Raw genomic sequence first — 20747 nt, forward strand, 5'->3', positions numbered from 1 at the left:
AAATAAGATCGGAGCGAAGCAGCACAACAGAGATGGCGGAGAGATGATTCAGCTCTGCTAGAGAAGTAGGCTGCAGACACGAGCACGAGTTAGATAGTAGGAATAAGCTGCAGCCAGAAATAGTGTTTAAGGTGTTGAGGATTAGGGTTAAATGCCAGAAAGGTCAAGTAAGCGACCAGTTGGCATAGAGAGGTTTGCTGGAAGGAGCTTGCTGAACCATTGGTCAAGTCTGAGTCTTTTTTCTATTTACAGTAACCAGAGATACACAGTTTACTGCTGACAAGCCTCACCTTTATTTATTTACCATACTGCAGTTTCTATAAAATGTAATGTTTTAATATTAAATTAAGAGTGAATAAGATTTCTATTTTGACTGATTATATACGTCTTTTTATCTAAACAACATTTCAACATTTATGCTATTGATGAAAGTCATATTGAAGACGCAGCTTCAAAGATGTCAGCTCTTTAATGTTTTTCTGTAATGTTGAGCATTGCTGTTTGTGTTCAGTCCAAAGTTTTGGGATCACACGGCAGAGCTTACTCTTTGTTTACTGTCTTTCTGTAGACTGAGCCTAAACATCCTCTAACAGGATTAGCCCACAGGAGAAACCCCAAAGAGGAAAAGAGGTCCGCTTACTTAACCTACCAGAGGGTGACTCACTGACCAACAACTGTGGAGTCATAACAAATTTACACCAAAAAGTTCATTAGCTTCTTCTCAAAATATTGTTTTGTCCAAATTACAGTTACAAAGTGAAAATACTTTCACAGTTAAATGACTGTAGATATTAAATCAAACAATTCAAAAGAGCTGAGCATACCTACCATATTTAAAACTTACTAAACGTTGCTCATAATTTTGATTTAATTAAATGTAGAGTCATCATTTTCAATTCCAAGATAGAAATAGGATAAAAAAATATTGTAGAAAGATTAGCTGAATTAGTTATCTAATTCCTAAACTGGTGTATCAGATCTACTAATCTGATAATGATAGTTCCACAATTTCATCTGCAAAGTAAAGCAGCACTTGAATCATCTGAGTCATCATCTTCAAACTTGAATTACTTCTCTATAACATTCACTATTCTAATCTTAATCTGTAAATAAGACATTTTTAATTCGATTCGACAAACTGTCATCAGAATCTGCATATCCCCCTTTTCCAATGTGTGTGTTGTTCTGATTCCACATTTCTCACCTTCATGGTGTCTTTTCCATCCAGCTGTGTCTGCGCGGGGCCTAGATGGGGAACATCCTGTTGGTATCTCCATCCCATTGGTGTGGAGGATCATCCTCGGTGGCGTCACCCAAAGACACACAGTGGAGGTTTGTGTCGATGCGGGAAAGATGGACAGCTCGGTGGTTTGTGAGCAGTGTTACAGCTTCAGTTGTTCACCATCAAGTTTAATGTGCAAAATCTCCTTAGTGTTTAGAGTCACTGGAATCATGGTCACAATCTCCCTGTTTGGTGTTGATTACTTTTAAATAGCATTTTCACAGCAAAACAAAGTGATCTCATTGCTGGGCTGACCTTTGACCTTTAGGGTATAAACTGTAATCGTTCATGCTTTTAGACAGCTGTGTTAAATTAGGTCATAATCAGCATAGGAATTCTTGAATTGAATTTATTTCGTGGGGTCACAGTTACCTTGACCTTTGACCACCAAATCATAATAATTTCATCCATCCAAGTCAGCATTAGTGCCAAATTTGTAGATATTTTCTTGAAGTGTCCCTGAGATTGCGTTCAGCTGAAAGCGGGACAGACAGACAGACAACATGGAAACGTAACGCCTCCTTCCACAGAGGCAAGAGTCTGGAAAAGTAATTCATTTTGCCAGTGTTTGAAGTTGTCTGGAACATGCTGGGTGACGATGAATTGTCCCCCAAAGAGTTAATTGATGGAGAGGAGAAAACCCTGAGGGAGGGAAAAGTTCAGTTTTCTACCTCCCTGTCCTGTTTGAAGGAGATGTGAGTTGGCAGTGCAGGAGAGGCTTGAAGATTAATGTTGCAAAAGGGGGCTCTGACAGCCTTTCCGCTGGGTGCGGTTCTCTTGGGTGGCCCGATTGGTCTTGGATGTCACGTTTGCTACTTAATCTTGTGTATGTGAACCAGGCTGATTCTGAGGAGCTGGGGGGGAATGTCCCTCCTTCATCTTCACCAAGTTTAAAAAAAAAAAACATAATTTTATACTTATTTATTTATTTAATGCATATTTAATACACAGAGAAATCTCCATCTGTCCGTCTGGACTTGAACTTTCTCAACAACCCCTCTTCTTAGTGATTTCACATTTGGCAACTATATTAGTGAGGTCCCAAAGGACCCCAAAGGTCCAGGACTGTAAAGCAGATTGGATAAGCGGTTATCGACACCGTCACACTGATGTGGTGTCACAGACTGTTGTTAACTCCGTAGCTAAACTCTCAACGGGTCCTGCCTTGTGATCAGCTGACTGTGTTGGTTTTCCAGAGAGAACTTGTCTCACCAGCTTCTCTAACTTTGCGTCTCCTATTTGGCTTTTCGTTCATGAGTTAGCAGCTAACAGTAGAAACGTTTGTGATTGGTGATTGAGTCCTGGGACTCACAGAAAATCAAAACTAAAGCTCCAGTGAAGACAAAATAAAGCAGCGCAGCAGAGTGGGGTTTTTTGTTTTTTGTTTTTTGTTTTTTTACCACATCTGTAACAACTTTTATTTTTGTCTTCTAGTTATCGGAATCTCATCTGCTGGGCAGAAGCGGTGATGCGACCGTTTAAAACTGTGAAAAATTGAAGCAATTAATTTAGTAAAATCCCAAATAATAAACAACGTCCATATATCAAAATCTCATTCAATAATATGACAGAGCTGTTTTTGTGTTCTCACTGTACGGGAGATAATAAATGATGCACGAATAATAAACACTCGACTTTAGATAAACAGGTTCTACTCAGTTTTGCTTTTGTTTGGAAAACCAGAAATCGTCATCAATCTGTGATCTGTGACCTTCAAAACAAACTCGAATCCACCCAGCGTGGTGAAAACACACACAAACTCACAGGAGGAAGCAGGTCTTTGGTTGTGAGCGGCCACAGGCAGCGGTGACCCTCGGGGTCATCGAGGACCAGGAAGTGTTTGGGTGAGTGTAGGTGTGTGTAATTTAGAGCACCATTAACAAATAACGTCCTGGCACGCGCCCAAACTAAAACTTTCACATCAGGTCTTCTGTCCAGCTGCTGAGGCGAAGTAGGACACTGGTGTCCTTTCCAGCAGAGTGTAGGAGGATTTTTTTTTTTTTTTTGTTCAGAAAATAAAAACAATTCTTGATGGATTAAGATTTTTTCCTTTTTGGAAAACACCATTTCTAGACGCAGGAATTCTTTCACTATCTGGACACCATGTTTCATAATTTAACTTTTTTTTGCGAAGAGAATTTTCGCAAAAACATTGTGCATCTGGAAGCCACATTTCTCTTTTAGCATTTTACAATTTGAATGTATGATTGAACAAAGTGTTACACACTTCATGAATTGTTTCAGCATCACCTGCTGTAGTTTTGTTTTGTATCAGCCAGGTGGCCAATTATTACTTAAGCTATAAAATAATAAAACATTAAAACTCCATTAGTGACCAAAAACATGCTCAGAAAACCTAATAGGGAGCAGGTGCTGCGTTATAGCAGCCATGCCAAATTCTGCATGGTCTCTGAAACTGCTCTGCCTAAATGTGTAAATGTGTAAAAATAAAGCAGGACATTTGGACTTTATGATTACATATAAATTCAACAGTCTTATTTAAATGTTTGTCTGAACAGTTTGATTGCTGATTAGCTCGCTGGCTGCTTTAGTTTGCATCTAAAAAATATATGGTATGGTACATGGTCGAAAAGAAGGGAGAGAAAAAAAAAAAGTCCACGTCGCCGCGGTCAGTTTGTGGTGCTCAGTGTCAGAGTGTTGATCACAGACGATCGATTCCCACCAGGTTCTGCAGCAAAGGCTCAACTAAATTGACCTTTGACCCTGAAAAGTTCAACCTCCGCAACGATGAGGGTTTCGACTGTGGAGCCCGTTGTTACATTTAACATTTGGAATTAAATGATGCTACCAAACTGCAGAGAAAATGTGTTTTATACCTGGACCGAATAAGAAATATGAAAAACGCGATATCGGGTTTGAAAGTGAGAGCGGTGATATTTATATATTCCACTGTCATTGTAGCATCCCTGTAATCTGCTGCTAAGGATTGTGGGACATTCTACCAAGTGAAAAAAAAATTAAATAAATCAGCTCCATCTCTGCGCCTCTGATTTCAGGCTGTCAGCAAACTGCTTACAGTAAAGTCTGGATTATAGCCGCAGTAACACTGACCCTGATTCTGTAGCGGGACAGGGCTGCTGTGAGGTGACACCAGCTGAGGCGTCATACAAATAAATCAGACTGTGAAGGGAATCTGGATTGTTTAGGTGCCGGTGGAGACATTTGGACGGTGTGTGCTCTCAGCGTTTCTGTGCTGACTTTGTCTATCTTGTCATGATGATTTTGAACAATGCCACTGTGCAGCCGCGCTCATCTCACATACATTATTGTGCTTGTGGGCCAAGACGGGCGGAATGCTTTCAACTTTTATGATCCAAAGTTGTGCCAAGTGCATTTTTTCCCCCACTGCTTCTCTCTGAGGGGGTTTCAAAGGGGGAAAGCAACACATGCTGTCATTCATGTCCCGCGGTTCAGATGGACCATTACGCTCATATCAGATCAGCCCTTTTGATGTGCCGAGCGACAGAACAAAATAAATGGCGAGCACAAGGCTGCGAAAGATCTGCAACGCGGTGCGTTAATTAACGAAGGGCTACATCAATTAGGCGCCCCGTGATTGGTGTGTGAATATCAGTGCAGTCACGCAGTTCGGGACTTGGCGCAGAGTAACACCACTGTTTACTGAACACAAAGACCACAAACAAACGCTGGCAACAAGTGCCAAGTGTGAATAGCTGGGCATTTCAAAGAATTTATGGCTTTTCCAAAGATCTAAACTTCATCTCAACGGGGAGCAGGCAGAGTTACACAGCTGACCGTGTTATTATGTCAGAGGGGGATTTTATGACTTTATTTCAGACTAATTGGCAGAGAGGGGAACAATCTGCAGCATAGGTCCCTTGGCTGGATTCGAACCTGGAACACTGTGATCATGTAGCAGGCGTGCTAACCATTCAACCACATGGTTGACCAGCTCACTGGCTTATTGGGAAATGTATGCTTTGGTGGTTAGATAACTTCATTCAATGGTATTTTTCCCCCTTTGCTTAACTGTATATGGAAAATGTGCCTCATGTAACACGTCCACATTAAAAACAGACTCACTGTTATGTTAGAAGTCTTAATATTTTATTCACCAGTTGGAAATAGACTATAAACCAGAGATATATGAGGAGGATGCTTTGTCTCTTCTGAGCTTGACTCCTTCATTACATTTAACTGCATTTTTTTATGTAGAGCCTGATGAAGTTGAATTGGCAGCAGTTGAGTGGCAGAAAATTACCTAGCAGCTATTTTGAATTACAATGAAATGTTTTCATTTAGTTTACAAGCAAAGACATTCCTCAGTTCTTGCTCCTCTTTTGCGAGGATTCTTCTTTTTATTGTATATTAACGTAGCGGAATAGTTTTGGCTTTTAAACTCTTGCCCGCGCATGTTGTCCATGAAATTAAAGAGATAAGTCAATAATGAGAGTAATTGTTAGTTGCAGCTCGAGTGTTTCGAACTCGCTGCCCTGACGCCGCAGCGAAAGAAAACTTTTTTACAGAAAAACAGTTCCAAGTTTGAATTTATTTCTTTTCCAGCTCTAAACACGGAAACAATTCAGGTAACGGGATGGAAACAAACACTCACGCAGGAAAAATGTCACTGGTTTTGGCCCACAAATATATTTACTCCTCCGTTTAAAGTGCTTCTAATTGTAATAATATGTTCCCGTTTGTTTTGCTGTTGCACAACTTGACTCAAGACAAACACTTCATTAATCCAGCTGAAGCTGTTAGGTAGCCCTTAATGAGGTGACTGAAGAATAAAAGCAATAATGACCCAAACGTTTGGTTTCCATATATAATTATGCATTTATTGACATGAATGAAACAGGTCTGCTGTGGGAAAAACAGAGTTCAAACCAACTAACAGATGTACGTCTTCAGTTTACTTAGCGGACCTCCTGGTCCTCTTGTCCCAGGAGAAGTTGGCTCCGTAGGATTTCACCCGCGGCTTTGAGCTCCTCTTCTCTGTTATGTCGTAGCTCCAACCTGAAGCAAAGACCATCATCAGTAAGTGTGGAGTGCGTCACAAATGTTCACGCTGGACCACTTCCAAGCAAAATGAGGTGTTTGGTAGACATCAACAGGCTGTTTAGTCAGAACTGCGCTAATCGCTTTCATGGTGCAATAAACAAAGTAAGTCGGGTTCTTTTCTTAGTTTCAACAAACTTTCCCAGATGGTTCCGTTCGCTGGCTCAAAGTGAGCGCCGCCATTTTTGAGAAACAGCACGCACAATTTCAGAGGGAACGTATTCCCTCAGTGTTCCAGCACTTGATTTGTCATCAGAGGTTTTGACGTAATAAAGCTGCTTTACTGGCAACCAGCTTAACAGTTCCAGTAACAACTTATAACTACTGTACTAATAAAAACCCTAAATAATAAATGTAGTAACTCATATTTATATTATTATGTTAAAGCGAATTCTTCTGATTAAACATTTGCCAAATTCCAGAGGAGGTTGTGTGTTATAATTGGAGTCTGTGCTTCACTTTAAAATCTAAAATTCTGGAAAAATTCTTTGATTTCGTACCGTTTTTCTCAGCGAAAGCGATCGCATCTTCCTTGGAGGAGAAAGAGAGCACCATGTTGGATAAGGGATCAGCCCTGAAAGGCACACAGAGACGCAAGTATCAAATATCATGAGAAATGTTTTAGGACAGTTCAACCAAAAATAATGTGCCAGCAACACTTGAAACCCCCCCCCGTCTAAAACACAAACAACCAAAACAACCGAAGTTCCTCCGACGGTCTGTAGAAACGGACGGACTCTTACGTTGAGGCCCAGCCCATCAGCGGGTTCTCCCAGCGTTCTCTGGTGTCAAAGTCCATCTTCCACTTCTTGGTGCTGTTGATTCCCGACTGCATGGCTGTTTTAGCAGGAACAAATATGTGGACCTTGCGTGTCTTGATGTGCTCCTCTGGGACTCCTGTTAGAGTACTGATGTCCTTCAAACAGACACACAAACACGTCACATGTGAGAAACAGAGCAGAAGGTAACGTCAGACTGGAAAACTCAAACTCTCTGTGTCATAGTTAAGCCTCAAATTAATTCAGTCTGAGTAAGACTGCTACTAACAATTATTTTCCATTAATAAATCTCCTGACTTGGAACCAGAAAACGTGTTTTGCTTCCAAAAAATAAATAAAAATAATAATTAAAATAAAGAAGCTGCTGATGATAATTTCCTGTCAATTAAATCAATCGGCTGACGATCTAATGTCTCCGTTGTCTGTTAATGCCACTACTGCTCCATCTATTTACAATCTGTGAATGCACATTTGAAAAACTTGACTGAATGAATCACTGAAACGGCTTCATACGGGAAAAAAAACATGGAATTCTGCAGATAAAACAGAGTTTGCTTTTTATGCTGTGGCGTCCGTGAAAATAAACTGACAAGTTTCTGGTTGCAGAGCCGCCTTCGGTTCTCCACAGCCACTCTGCCTTTGATTTAACTTGGTGACTGATGTCTTTTCCTTTCCCTGCAGAGAATAAAGGTTCCAGAAAAGACATATGTGTGCGCCCATCGAGACGGGTCATCTGAAAGTTGCCTCGCAGGTGTTGAAAAATATAACTTTAAGCTCTGACAGCGTTTTCGTGTTGGAAGGAATGGGCCTAGGAAAATGTTCAGTGGCAATAAAAAAATACTTAGGTAATCAACTGCTTTATGTTTTATATTTTGAGGTGTCACATCAGTCTGCTGTGATTTATTTTCACTTTAAAATATTCAGGTCAAAAAAGCTCAAATGCGTCCACAGCATCAGAAAAATAACAGAACATGAACGAACCACAGTGAACACGTTTTATAGGGACTGTAAATATACGAAATGTTTGAATAGTACTTTAATGTTTCTGTGGTCACTGTCAGCCCAACTCCTACAGCTGCATGTGGACCTTTCCCGGGATTTAGCTGTGATTTCCTTTATTTTATTATTATTATTTATTTATTTATTTTTTTTTTACATGAAGCTTATAAATGTCTGTCAGTATTTAATGAGCCAAATACTTCTATCAGGTGATAACGCAATAATTCACATTTTTGTTTTTCAGACATTCAATTTGTGCACGACTTGAATTTAATTGAATAACAGCACTGTAAAAAAGAAAAACAGCCCCAACTTACACATGTGGATTCGAGGGGCAGAAAAAGAAAACAGAAAAAGCAGAATATAATATTCATCATTATGCTGTTATTCATACTCTTTTGCCTGGAGGTGGATGAAATTAATGCCTAATACTTGAGGTGATTTATTCCAGACCATCAGAAAGTAGGCCAGCGCGACAAGAGGAGCTAGAGGGGCCTTTGAGCGAGTTAATGCATATTCCCGAGCAATTGGAGCCCCCTCAAGCTCCGATCGAGGATCTGGTCCAATTCTTCAGTGAATTAGCAAACAAGCAATGGGAAGTCGGTGACAAAACACAGACGAACCTCCCAGCATGCAGGCAGCAGCCACCCAAGACTGAGGGCTTTCCAGGGTGCTCTCCTTTCAATGCAAGAATTTTACACATTTCAATGGCCATTACAACTTCAAAGAATCAAATTTTCATCATGGTCTGTCATCTGCCAGTTGATTTGTAGAAAGGAGGTCATTTTGCATGAACCCTACACAAAAGCAGCCCTTTCGTTGGGCAAGAGCAGCGGCCAACGGTATTTAAGCCTCTGGAATTACAGGTCCAGTTCCTTAACCATAGCTTATTTTCTGGAAATATCTTTTGCCATGCTACGAACACCACCAGATTGAATTTAATCATAAACAAGATCTGCACATTGAAAAGAATGTTAAAATCAAAGGGAAAAGATGAACAAAAGGGGGGAAAACTTCACAAGTGCTCAGTAATTATTTCCGGCTGCCCTACCTACTTAACCTTAACAATTCCCTCTTGTCACAGAGAGGAGGAAAACATGTTCCCTTCACCCGAAGGGGGTTGTGGTGGACATTTCATGACACAATCATACACAAGACGGTGTGAGAGCGCAGCAAAAAGGAGCTGCAGGTCATTCAAAATGTTTTTACATTTTTTTCTTGGAAGGATAAAGATCTGTACACGCAGGAGGAGGTGAGGAAAAACCTCCTGAGCCAGGGCACATTTAGGATTGTGAATTGAAGCAGGCGGAAATAATCATGTACAAATACAATCCCTTGATTTGAGGTAAATAAAATGTAGGAATTCTGTGGTCCGTGCTGTTGTGGGGGACAGATGCATGAAAATCTCTCCCTTAGAAATGACACCCTGAGGGATTAGCAGAGCAGACTGTTACATAAACCATAACTGACACAGGAGGCCCATGTATGGTAAAGTGGTGCCATAATTTGTCCAGATGTAGTAGACCTTAAATCACATCTTAGGCGTGGATGAGCACAAAAGGTCCTTCATGAATGAGGGAGGATGTGTCAAAACAAAAACTCTGCCAAATCACTGAAAACACACCGCTCATTATCCAGCATTGTTTGCAAAAAATACGAGTCTAGACTTCTATGATACTCGCACACATTACACTGAAAGCTAGGAGGGTTATTGGCATAACAGACTCACCCACAATACCCAGATTCACAAAGGGAATGATTGTGGCTGGAATGTGGTGTGTTCCCAGGAAGACTAGAGAGGGCCATCACAAAAGGAAAACCCACACGGTGGGCACTTTTTCTTCTGCCATGTACAGGAAGCAAAATGAGAACTATCAAGTTTGACACTATTCACAGGGCCTTCACGGGGCCCTACAATACCTGGCTGGGCAGACAGAATGCAGGGCTTAAGAAAGGGGAGAAAAAGGCTGGCAAAGTCTCCGTCACGTGAAAGCGTGTCGATATTTCTGACACCTCCAGGCTATGTGCCAAATAAAGAGCATAGGGGCTTGTCGCTGTGGAGCCGCTGGGCCCACCAGAATGCTGAAAGCTGGTACCCCTAATGCTCCAGCAGAGATATGAGAGGATTTCTGTGTAAACAAGAGCAAAAGAAAAAAAAAAAAAAAATCGCAATGTGCTCAAGTGAAATAACAGGATATCAAAAACAAATACAAGCATAAAAAATATCATCTTCTTGGCTGGAGCTGAAGTGGAAAATGCCTCCAAAAGAAATATTTGTCAAATTTGTACTCAGATTAATGGGAATGAAACAGGTCCTTTCCCTCTTGATATTATTTTTCACAGCTTTAAATCGACTTCAGAAGTTCAAGAAATCCACTTCAAGAACAATACAAGATGAGTCTGTTTGTCATTTTGTTTCACTCATTTCTTCAGCCTAACGTTGGTTTGTGTTAGTGGCTGACAGAATCCTCTCCCAGGTTGAAAAGCAGATCCGTGGCTTTGAAGGTTCATCGGATTTGAGAACGGCGCAAAGGATTCAATGTTTTTGGAGATTTCTTTTAAACAGGCTCAAATTTGATTACACTAAAATCTTTGGACGGATGGACTTTAGCTCAGGTGTCTGACTGGAGTAAGACTAGACTCCAAACATCATGTTCCTCACCTGGTCGGTACATCCCATCATCCCTCAGGGGAAGATTTTCAGCAGCAGGGACAGAGACAGTGTCCAGGTTGAGTGAAAGCTTAAAGTATAGAGATATTCTGAAAGAAAACCTGTTCCAGAGAACTTCAGACCTCGTCCGAGGTTCACCTTTCATCAGGACGGCGACCCTGAGCGCATATGAGTCTGTGAGTGAGGTGCTCAGATAGAGACCCGACTCCAACCCCATCAGACATCTCTGGGTAGATCAGGAAAGGTCAGACCACCTGACAGAACCTGAAAGGATCTGCAGGGCGGAGTCGTTTGCTGAGTGCTGGGTCAAAGGTCCCAAAACTTCCTCAATGCAACATTTTAGTTTCTCCGCTCTATGGAAAACGGTGAAATCAGTGAGAGTGGTTTGAAAATTCCCTCCCTGCACTTTCGACCAAGAATCTGTGCTTTCCACATGTTCAAATAAACGAGGAGGTTGGCACTTTTTTGTCTGGTCAGCAATATGAAGTATGGTCTGCATTTTCTTTCCGACATCATTTGCAAATCTGGTCCAAATGCAATAAAAGTTAAAAGATTTTTGTGGTGTGTCGTGCATATCTGTGACAACAGGATAAATGTAATTTACTTGTAAAAGCGGTTTGCCGAAAAGAAACAAACCTCCTTGAAATTAAAATCAGACAAAACTTTTGGATTCATCTTTGAGAAAATGACCAAATGAAGGAAAACAACCGCTTTTGTTTTTTTTTTTTAAGCATGGGGAGCCTCATACTGATGGACACAGACTACAGCAAAATGTAGATGAGGATTTAAGAGGGAGCGTCTTCTGCAGACATTACCGTTGAGTCACTTAGTGAATTGAATGGCGCTCTCTTTGTCGCTCCTTCACTCGATACTCACTTTGTTCCCCTTCAGAAAAAGAAGACTATTTTAAACCTTCACTGGAAACTCACATCTGTTCTTACAATGATTCGGGCTCAACTCTTTGATGTTAAAAATGATAAACTCTTTAAGTGTAAAGAGACGGCTTGAACAATGAACTGAACAAAACATGAGTCTACTGTGATGATGCTAACTGTGAAATCAGCCCTTAAAGAGTGAGGGTTAGTAGGAGATAGTAAAAAACTCATACACTCATTAAAAAAAGGAAAAAAAACTAATTCACATTAACCTAAACAAGAATTTGAGGATATAGGCTACAAATAATGTGTTTCTAAATGCAAGAGACATAAAACAGATGCTGAAGAAGCTGACGGCAGCATCTTTGCTTTAAAATGGACACAAACTGATCATCAAAGTAGTTAGTGTTTAATTATGTGCAGGTCAACTAGCATCTTTTATGAAGATTAATTACATGTGCCATTTCTTTTGAGAAGTAAGTAGATTTATATTTTTCTTTTTGTTTTTTTCATGCCGACAATCATTAGTTGCAGGCATAGCCATCTTCTGTACCTGCTAAATTAGCCCACACACAGGCTAACACTGTACAAACATATTGGTACCAGCAGTCCTATTTTTCAGACTTGTTAGGGTTTACAGATCTAAACCGAGGTACTGACTGAACTTTCCTGTTAGTACAGTACCCACATTGGGAAACAAATAAACAAACAAAGGATGTCCGTGCTTGACTGACTTGGACAAAACACTTGTTGCATCAGCACCGGCTCGCACCGGGTCATAGTGGACGTTGTGACATCGGTGACACAAGTATGGTCCAGCCAATCATAGCACAAACACCCGTATGCCAAAACTGCAGACTGGCAGTCAGGAGGGGTCATGAGGTCAGCCAAACTGAATCATGTTGAGTCAGCATGTGGTGAAAGCCTAAACATATCACCCTTAACCCCCCACTCTCCAGCCCACACCCAGACCAAGAGCCTCACTCAACAGCCTCCGCCAGTTCCCACCTTCAGATGTCTTTGAAGTGGAAAAAAGCGTGCCAATTACTGATTGGACATCAGGGGCGTCTCTAAAAGAAACAAATATTATGTTGCTTGCTCATGTGTGGGAGTGGTTTAACTCTGGAGAACAAGAAGCAGCTGGCGTGAGGGTCATCTCAAATCTCACATTACACATACCGCTGAGGACTGAAGGGGGGGGGGGGGTCCATTTATGAACATGTTAGACGCACACACACTTGTTCGTTGGCATCGCCAAGAAAAATGTCTTAATACATAAAAGGATTGAAAGGTTAATAAATTATTGACTTCTCTAACTAAAAGAGGAAGATCGCAGCCTGTCGCATTAATTCCTTCCCTTTGTATTGTATAAACTCAATTTTTTTGGAAACACCAAACAACATAAGGACTCTGGGAACATGTGATGGGCGATTGTTTCCATTTTTGCCATTTTCTTAAATCGACATAATTAAGCAAACAAAAGTTTGCTTAACAATGCAACTGTAGTGCAAAATGGAACTGTGCGTACTATAGCAGTCAACAATTATTTTTAGCATAATTTAATCGACCAATTATTTTCTTAAGTTAGTTAATTAATCATTTGGTCAATAAGATGTTGACTAGGATAAAAATAGTCACATTTAAAACACTGATGCCAGATTAAACATTATTATGATTTATTTTCTGGCAATTCAATTACAACTCATGAATTGTATCAATAATCCTTTCATCTCTGGTATTTTGTGTTTGTTGTGATGTCGGGAGATCCAAACGAGATTAGAAACCAGATAAAGTATAGAACTTCAAAATGAGTACATAAAATTTGAAAAAGAGCTGCTAACTCTCAAGCACATAAAAATGGAGTGAAGGCAATCAAAAGTAAGAAAGCTTTTTTCCTCTTTAATCTGCTCTGCAAACACAACACTTTACGGCTAGATGCTTTCTAAAACTACTCTGCGCTGACAGGGCTGAGAAGTCCTGTTAAGAGGCTCAGTCTCTACGGAAGAGAGTGTTAATGAATGAAATACTATTTAGTGGATGATACATAATAAAGCCTCTTGTCTGGCACTCTTCAAAGACCAACATCCTCTGACCCACTACTTCAAACTTGAGCCGAGAGATTTTTTGCATAAGCGCGCCGTATGAAAGGGCAACCAGACAAAACAGACACTTAAGTTGTCTATGTGGGAAGGAGGGAGGAAGGGTGGGAGAGGAGGATGAGAGGGAGAGGAAGGGGGGGGTGGGGTGCTGAATGTGGCCTGCTGCACTGTAGGTCACTCTGTGTCTGAGGCTAGACAGGCTTAGAGAATATACACCCTTGTACTGCAGACTTAAAGCTGGTGCTAAATTTATCCCCATGGTGGAGATCGCAGGATTTGTATTGTGATTTATCATCTTACACACTGATTTTCTGCCAATTCCCAAATGTGAAAGAAAATACCCGTTAGGGTCTCTGTAGTTTGGAGCACTTAGCCCAAAGACACTCACATTTAACCCTCCGTGAATTGTGTTTTCATGTGACACTAAACGAACTGGCACATCCGACTGAACGATCCTGACGGTGCACTGAGTGTTAACCAGCTACCACTGAGCGATTTTTGGATTTGGGAATTTTATGATACCTTTGCATGAGAAACCTTGACTGACAGATTCAGGATCTTCGAATCTGACTCCAATTTAGGGCTTTAAAAACAAGCAACAACCTGCCTTTAAACTCAACTACCTTGCTGCACCAAACCTCACATCTTTTGTCCAGATGTGCTGGCAAGAGTTGGCCCCGAAATTTGCAGGAAAGAAAAGATTTCAGATTAACAAACTCGGTACGCCAAGCATCAAATGGGCCTACCAATTTAATACTGTCTTCCCCTCCTCGTCTTCCTCCCTCCTTCCACCTCAGCTCCCCACTCTCTAATAACTGCCCCCCTCTGTCTCATAAAACCCTAGTGCCTTTAGAGAACTCTATAACAAGGCTTCACAAGCACTTTAAGATTATGGTGTTGTCTTTATGTGAAGAGAGGGAGCGCACTTGGCCATGGCTGAAGCAGGAGTAGACACCGAGACACTCGGTCCCAAGTAGGGGATATTGTATTATCGCATATTGAAGCAGCTGTTGTGGTCACAACTGCAGTTGTTTTCTGCAAGAGGCCAGAGAGCGAAGCAAAAGGCCTGACTCTGATGGAGGGAGGTTGCAGACGTTACGTGTAAAGCTGTGTATCAGTGGCCGGCCAGCTGGACCCTGGGAGCTGCCCAGCATGCTTAATCAAACAGTAATTACAAACAAAAGCACGTCGGCATGGGCACTCGGGGGAACAGCAGCTCCATCACATAGGTCTTTTCATTGGCTTCTTTTCTGCCCTCAAAGTTTTGCTTGTAAATTTGCAACTTTTTTTTTTTTTTTTTTAAATAGATGGATAGAAGTGATAGGAGTCAGGATTTGTGTTAGAGATGGCTCATTATTGTTTATATTATTTATCAGCTAATTACAGATTTGATCATCTATCAATTTAGTCAAATAAAAGGCATGAAATTGTTTGAAGTAAGCACCCGTCTTTGAGACATTAACAACTAGTTTTCTACGACCAGGTGAAGAGCAGAGAAACATCATTTAACGGCTCATTAAACCAACAGGTGCAAAAACAACTACATTTCTGAACCAAGAACGAGGGTAAATGTTTTGCATTTTATCTTAAAAAAAATGCCTTTAAACCTGAAATAAGTCGGTTTTCTGCCCACTTGGGGGCAGTGGAAACATCCTTTTAGCTCTAGTTTCTGTCTCCATTATCTCCTGCAGGAGATACAGGTCACTTAAGATCATAAATGCTCTACTACGTTCAAAAGCTTTACTCTCTTATCTTCTGCCGCAGCGTTGCTGTGCAGGTAACTCGCAGGTGGTGAAAGAGAAAAGTTGAATGTCTGATAGCCAAAACAATGTCAGGTAGTCACTCTCTGTGGGTTCATGACCACCAATAAATATGATCAGATTTGAACAGTTTTTAATCCTAAAAAAAAAATATCATCAGCCAAAAGCCTTTCCTGGTAGGCGTCTGACTGCAGCCATGCAGTCAGACTTAACATAATCCATTAAAAATCCTCTTGAGTGGATTTGTTCATATTTGTGATCTGCAGCAGCTCCATGCCCTTCATAGCCTAAATTTGTCTGTAATGGAGATGACCGAACAAACCGTAGAGACACAACTTCCTGTCAGGTTTGCATTTTTCCGACAGACGAGAACTAAGGACATGATATGAGTGTCACACAAATATTGTCAGACAGAGTTTTTGGAGTGACTTCAAAATCTAATTTCCCCAGGCCAAAATGCAACCTCAGCTAAACGAGGTTATTCAGAAATGTTCACTACCCAAAAAGTGGTACGCCACTTCCTCCTCAGGCCGCTCGCAGCGTGCGAACCTGCCGCAACCTCTCAGTGGATGAGGAGCTTTGTTTGATTGGTCTAACCAGAAAGCAATTCACACTTATTGACAGCTTGATGAATGACTTGCGTGCTGACATGCGCTGAATGCCCAGAAGGGAGAGTGCTCTCATTGCCCTCTTCCATGTGAGACAGAGACCACTGTACTGTAAACAGCTGAGGCCTCTCTTTTTGGCCTGTCTGAGTAAGCATTAGAGTACTCTCCGCCGTCGCCAGCAACAGCACGCCACAAAGGAACCTCTGTGGCCAGCAACACTGAAGTGGCCACTGTCTTTTTCGTGAGTCTCAGGGTGTCTCACAAACTTTTTTCCATGCAAGCTTCTTTTCTTTCCCCCCCCTCCCCATTTTTAGAGGCCCTTTTTTCCTCTCCTCTGCTGTTCCTCTCAGTGGCCCCTACTGAGAGGACAGAGACAGACACTCCGCCCAGCCAAAGGTTTGTCTGCCAGTATGGTCAGCTTCAGTCTGGGACAAAAGCGCTGCCCACACACAGTAAACCACCCCCCCCCCCAAAACAAGTCCACAACAGACTCCCACATTCTCCCCCAACTCCCTTTTTCTCCGATATCTTCCATCGCCTTCCTCTTTTAATGTTTTTAATATTTAGTAAATTGCAATAAGAGGAAAATACAGCATTTTAGCTTCATATAGATTCAATGGCTCAGCATATTCAGCAGTTACTCTCACACTTTCATCAGAAGCTTTAAAACCCTGTTTCTGTAATCAGGGGATATGTCTGGAGAAAGGTTTTCCTGGACAACGACTATTTCTTGACCATTTTTACACATAATCAGTCTAAAAGGTAATAAAATGTGAAAAAAATGCTCTTTAAGTTCCAGCTTTGGACAGGAAAGGAAAATACAAGGCACAAATAAAAAAATACTACAAATACAGCTCTGCTGCATCAATTTAGGTGAGTTTTTTTGTACTTTTTCGTCTCTCTCAAGTCAACATTCAATGAGTGGGGCGTGCTTTTCAATGTAAATTCCGCCATAAAAGGACAAACAGAGTACAAGAGAAAAACTACAATAGTGAAATGAAGACTATAAGCAGTTCTGTTGTGCAATAAATCAATAATGAGAGTAACAGATGAATGAGACAGCCAAGCACAGATGACTATCTCAAACTAAACAACTCTATGTAACATCACTGCAAATATTTTTCATTGAACGCCTTTTAAGAGCAGGCTCTCTCTCTCTCTCTAGATATATAGATATATATATATATAAATTCTGAATGACTATGATAAAGCTTATTTTTTTCCATACCCAAAATAATGTTGCCTTTTGAATTTAAATTAAAGCTCATCTGTCATCATTTTGGTCACTATACTGTCATATTAAACACATTTTACACAATCTAGTAGTCTAGTCGGAGTAATTTTTTCAAAAAGCAATTCATGAAAGGTTGTGAGGAGGGGACTAATGCGAGCTGTGAGCACAAACAGACAACCAATGATGAACTTTGCCATGAACATCATATTGTTACAAAAGCCTAGTGTCTACTACAAAGACTTTTTTTTAAACAAATTTTCCAAGAACTTAATTGGAGGACAGCAGATCAGAAAAACACCAATCCGTGTGTCACGTTGGAGAGGGAGGGAGGGATCCTTACCAATTTCTCATCAACTGTGATAAGTTGCGTGTCTTGTCCTGGTTTCTCTGCCAGCCTCGATGTTGATGTGCCTGTAGACCTGAAAACCATTAGATAGACATTACACGCAAAGCACCACCTGCCAAAGCTGGACAACTAACAAAGAAGTAAATGACGAACAAGTTACACTACAAATGCTGAATATCTAGGAAGAAGCGACGGTGCAAGGATGCAGCGCAAAAGAAGAGACAAGGAGTGAAAACCCCCTACCCACCCCAACCCCCCCCCCAAACCCCCACCCCGCCACATATTAGTTCTGTCTGGTGAATCTCTGGCAGACTGTTGCTCTCATCCTAATGACAGGACGTGCTTAATGTTGGCTGTGGTCAACTGTCAGGCAAAGACTGTGTAGCTCTTTGTAAATGTGCAGTCGTGTCCTGTCACAAAACTGCAATGTGCCACGATAATCACATTGAAGATAACCACAAGACAATCACAATTTTATTCATCAAATTATTGATTTCTTTTTTTTATTATGGGTGGGGGGGGGGGGGCATCACAGTTTTGTGACCAACACAACTTTGAGGTGTAAAACTTGGACATAAATGTAATTTCATCCCTTCAATAAATTCCTGCAGGCAACATCAAAAAATCCATAAGACAAACAACTCTATCTGATGAGGGACGGATTACAAACATCTAATAGAATAAATTTCTGTGCTGAAACAACTAAATCAATGTAAAATTTGTACATTGTTATACGCGTTTATCAAAGAAAAATTATAGATAATTGTATTTTTCAGGTGATCAAATACAGTAAAGCCCTGATAATGCAAATGTTTACCCAAAAGAGCAAAAAACTTGCAAAATGTTCAACAGTTAATTTTTTTATTCATTCATCTGTCTCTTCCTTTAAACTGAAGTTTCAAAAATCAACTTTGGGGCATCTTTTTCTAAGTGTCAACTAACATTTAGTTAATAAATCCAACTGCCGATTTGAATCTGAAATTTCACTTGGAGGACACCATGCTTGGCTAACAAATGCTATCAAGTTTGCCATCCCTTATTTAATGATTTCAAATGGAATTATGACTTAAATGTATTAGAGAAAATCTTCATAAAAAAACTTAATGGGCTTGTTAATTCATTCTGTAAGGTAAAGCATACTTTTCTAATAAAATAATGTGAAATTCTGTGTTACATTTCTTTGATCTTCACAGTTTGAGGACTTATTTTTTGCCCAAAACTCCAATCATAACTCAAAATCTCATGTTTTGTTGTAAAGTTAAGAGAATTCAGAGGAGGAAGATCTCTATCCATCAAACAATAGAATGAGCTTCCATATGCTGATGATCTGTTGCATATTTTCCTCGATTATTTACAAAGTTTAAGCAACTTCCTCCTGCAAATAAATCAAATTTAATGAAATCAAATTAATAGAAATAATGAAAAGAACGAATACTTTGAATCATTATCACAATATGATGTGGACGCTTTGGGGGTAAAGTTAGGACTGTGGGGGTTTCTTTTTCCCAAAAAAACATTTAATCTACATTGGAAACTGCATTGTGAAAGTAATGATTTGCTGTTTTAATATGATTGCTAAGGAACTAACCAGGAACAGCTCAATCAGCCTGCCAGTCAAAATAAGTCTGGCCAACATGCCAAATAAAGCTGATGCTAACGACCATTTAAAAAAGCAAACACGCAGCAGATCGTGTTGCTGCAACAATTTCAGTGTTTAAACGCTTTCCTCTGTCTTTTATTACACTGATAAATGGCATTGGTAACGATGAGAAGGAAAAGCGTGGAGCAGCAACAACAACATTTGACAGGCATTTGAACGGACTTCTATCAAACTCCTCGCTAGCCGTAGTTTTAGCTAATTAGCTGCCTAGCCAGCTGCTATAAGGGCACGAAAAACACTTCAGTGTAGTGACAGCCCAGATACTTCAAATGTGCGGACCAGGCCGTGCTCAGGTGTGAAAGTTCACTCCTTATAAGCAGTAAACAACAGACGATTTAGCAGCCCTTTATTTACCCGATTTAAGATTTAACACTAGTTAGCTTACAGTCGCTCTTTAGCCTGTAACATGCCTGACTCACGGCCTCCTTGCTTCCTCTTTGGCCAACTTGGAGTTGCATATTTTCCTCAAACGTGACGAATGCAAACAAAACTAACAAACAATCAGCGTGTAGTTACCTGATGGGGTTCAGGAGCACTTTGGAGGCTCTACTGATCGCAGTTAAACGTCCCAAGCCGAGAAGTGACATTGAGGACGCCATGATTGTTGTCAACAATGACGTACGGCGAACGCGAAGGAACAAACAGTGCGAGCTGGTGACTGAGACAGCTGGCAGAGAAATGGAGGACTGCTGCCAGCAACTAAATTTACTTTACAGAGATGTGTCGCGTACAGCCAAACATGTCCGGGCACATCCAGCGTCTGTTCACGCCTCTGCTGTTTGTTTCATATCGCAAATAACGCTGCTGTGGGTGTTAAAGGAAAGACACCCAACACATTCAGAGGAATTCGCCTTTGGAGTCTGGAAATCGTTTCACTCTCTTTGCATCCCTTCACAATAAATCGCTGTTTAAATGGTGGTTACCTTTTGATTAAACTCGGTGGCCCTCACATCTTTCCATCTACATTTCATTGGTTTGACAGTTGAACTGACTTAATAAGTTCTTCCCTCTGATGTTGCAACTATTTTGAATGCACAATTTAAATGAAAATGTATGGGATGGTGTTAGAGAGAAAACAATCATTTTCTGTACTGGAGTATTCAGTCAGTGTTCAATGAGGAAAATGTTTCTTTATTAAAGGTGGGCCATGTTGGCCTATTATCAGAGTAAAGAATATCTATAAATCACATTTCAGCACATGGTTACGAAGAAAATTACCAAGAGAAATTTTTGATTCTGACTAATGATCTGGCTTGCGTTGACATCTAGCTCAGTGCTGTAAATGATTGATCCCACAATGGAAGCATAATATGTGTGATGTTGGATATCAGGTTGCCAAAACTCACACTCTACGTTGGTGTAAGAGCTCATTCCAGGTCCAAATTCTCCAAATC

At 40.7% G+C, this 20747-nt stretch overlaps 1 protein-coding gene across 1 annotated transcript; it reads right to left on the reverse strand.

The window, feature by feature from the left end:
- Positions 1-6051: 6051 nt before the first annotated feature.
- On the reverse strand, positions 6052-20004 carry ndufs4 (NADH:ubiquinone oxidoreductase subunit S4). The gene is made up of 5 exons (XM_029511602.1): positions 19870-20004; positions 17688-17766; positions 7066-7238; positions 6823-6896; positions 6052-6280 (listed from the first exon to the last, which is right to left on the reverse strand). The coding sequence occupies exons 1-5, from the start codon at positions 19950-19952 to the stop codon at positions 6177-6179; spliced, it is 513 nt and encodes a 170-aa protein (XP_029367462.1). The 5' UTR covers positions 19953-20004; the 3' UTR covers positions 6052-6176.
- Between the last annotated feature and the right edge of the window lie 743 nt (positions 20005-20747).

Source organism: Echeneis naucrates, chromosome 9, assembly GCF_900963305.1.
Source record: "Echeneis naucrates chromosome 9, fEcheNa1.1, whole genome shotgun sequence".
NCBI classification, from domain to species: Eukaryota; Metazoa; Chordata; class Actinopteri; order Carangiformes; family Echeneidae; genus Echeneis; species Echeneis naucrates.

Coding starts and splice junctions, on each gene's coding strand:
- ndufs4 (XM_029511602.1), bottom strand. CDS start 19,952: ATGGCGTCCTCAATGTCACTTCTCGGCTTGGGACGTTTAACTGCGATC. Junction 7,239..17,687: donor TCACAGTTGATGAGAAATTG/GTAAGGATCCCT, acceptor GTCTGTTTGAAG/GACATCAGTACTCTAACAGG. Junction 6,281..6,822: donor CGCTTTCGCTGAGAAAAACG/GTACGAAATCAA, acceptor TCTTTGCTTCAG/GTTGGAGCTACGACATAACA.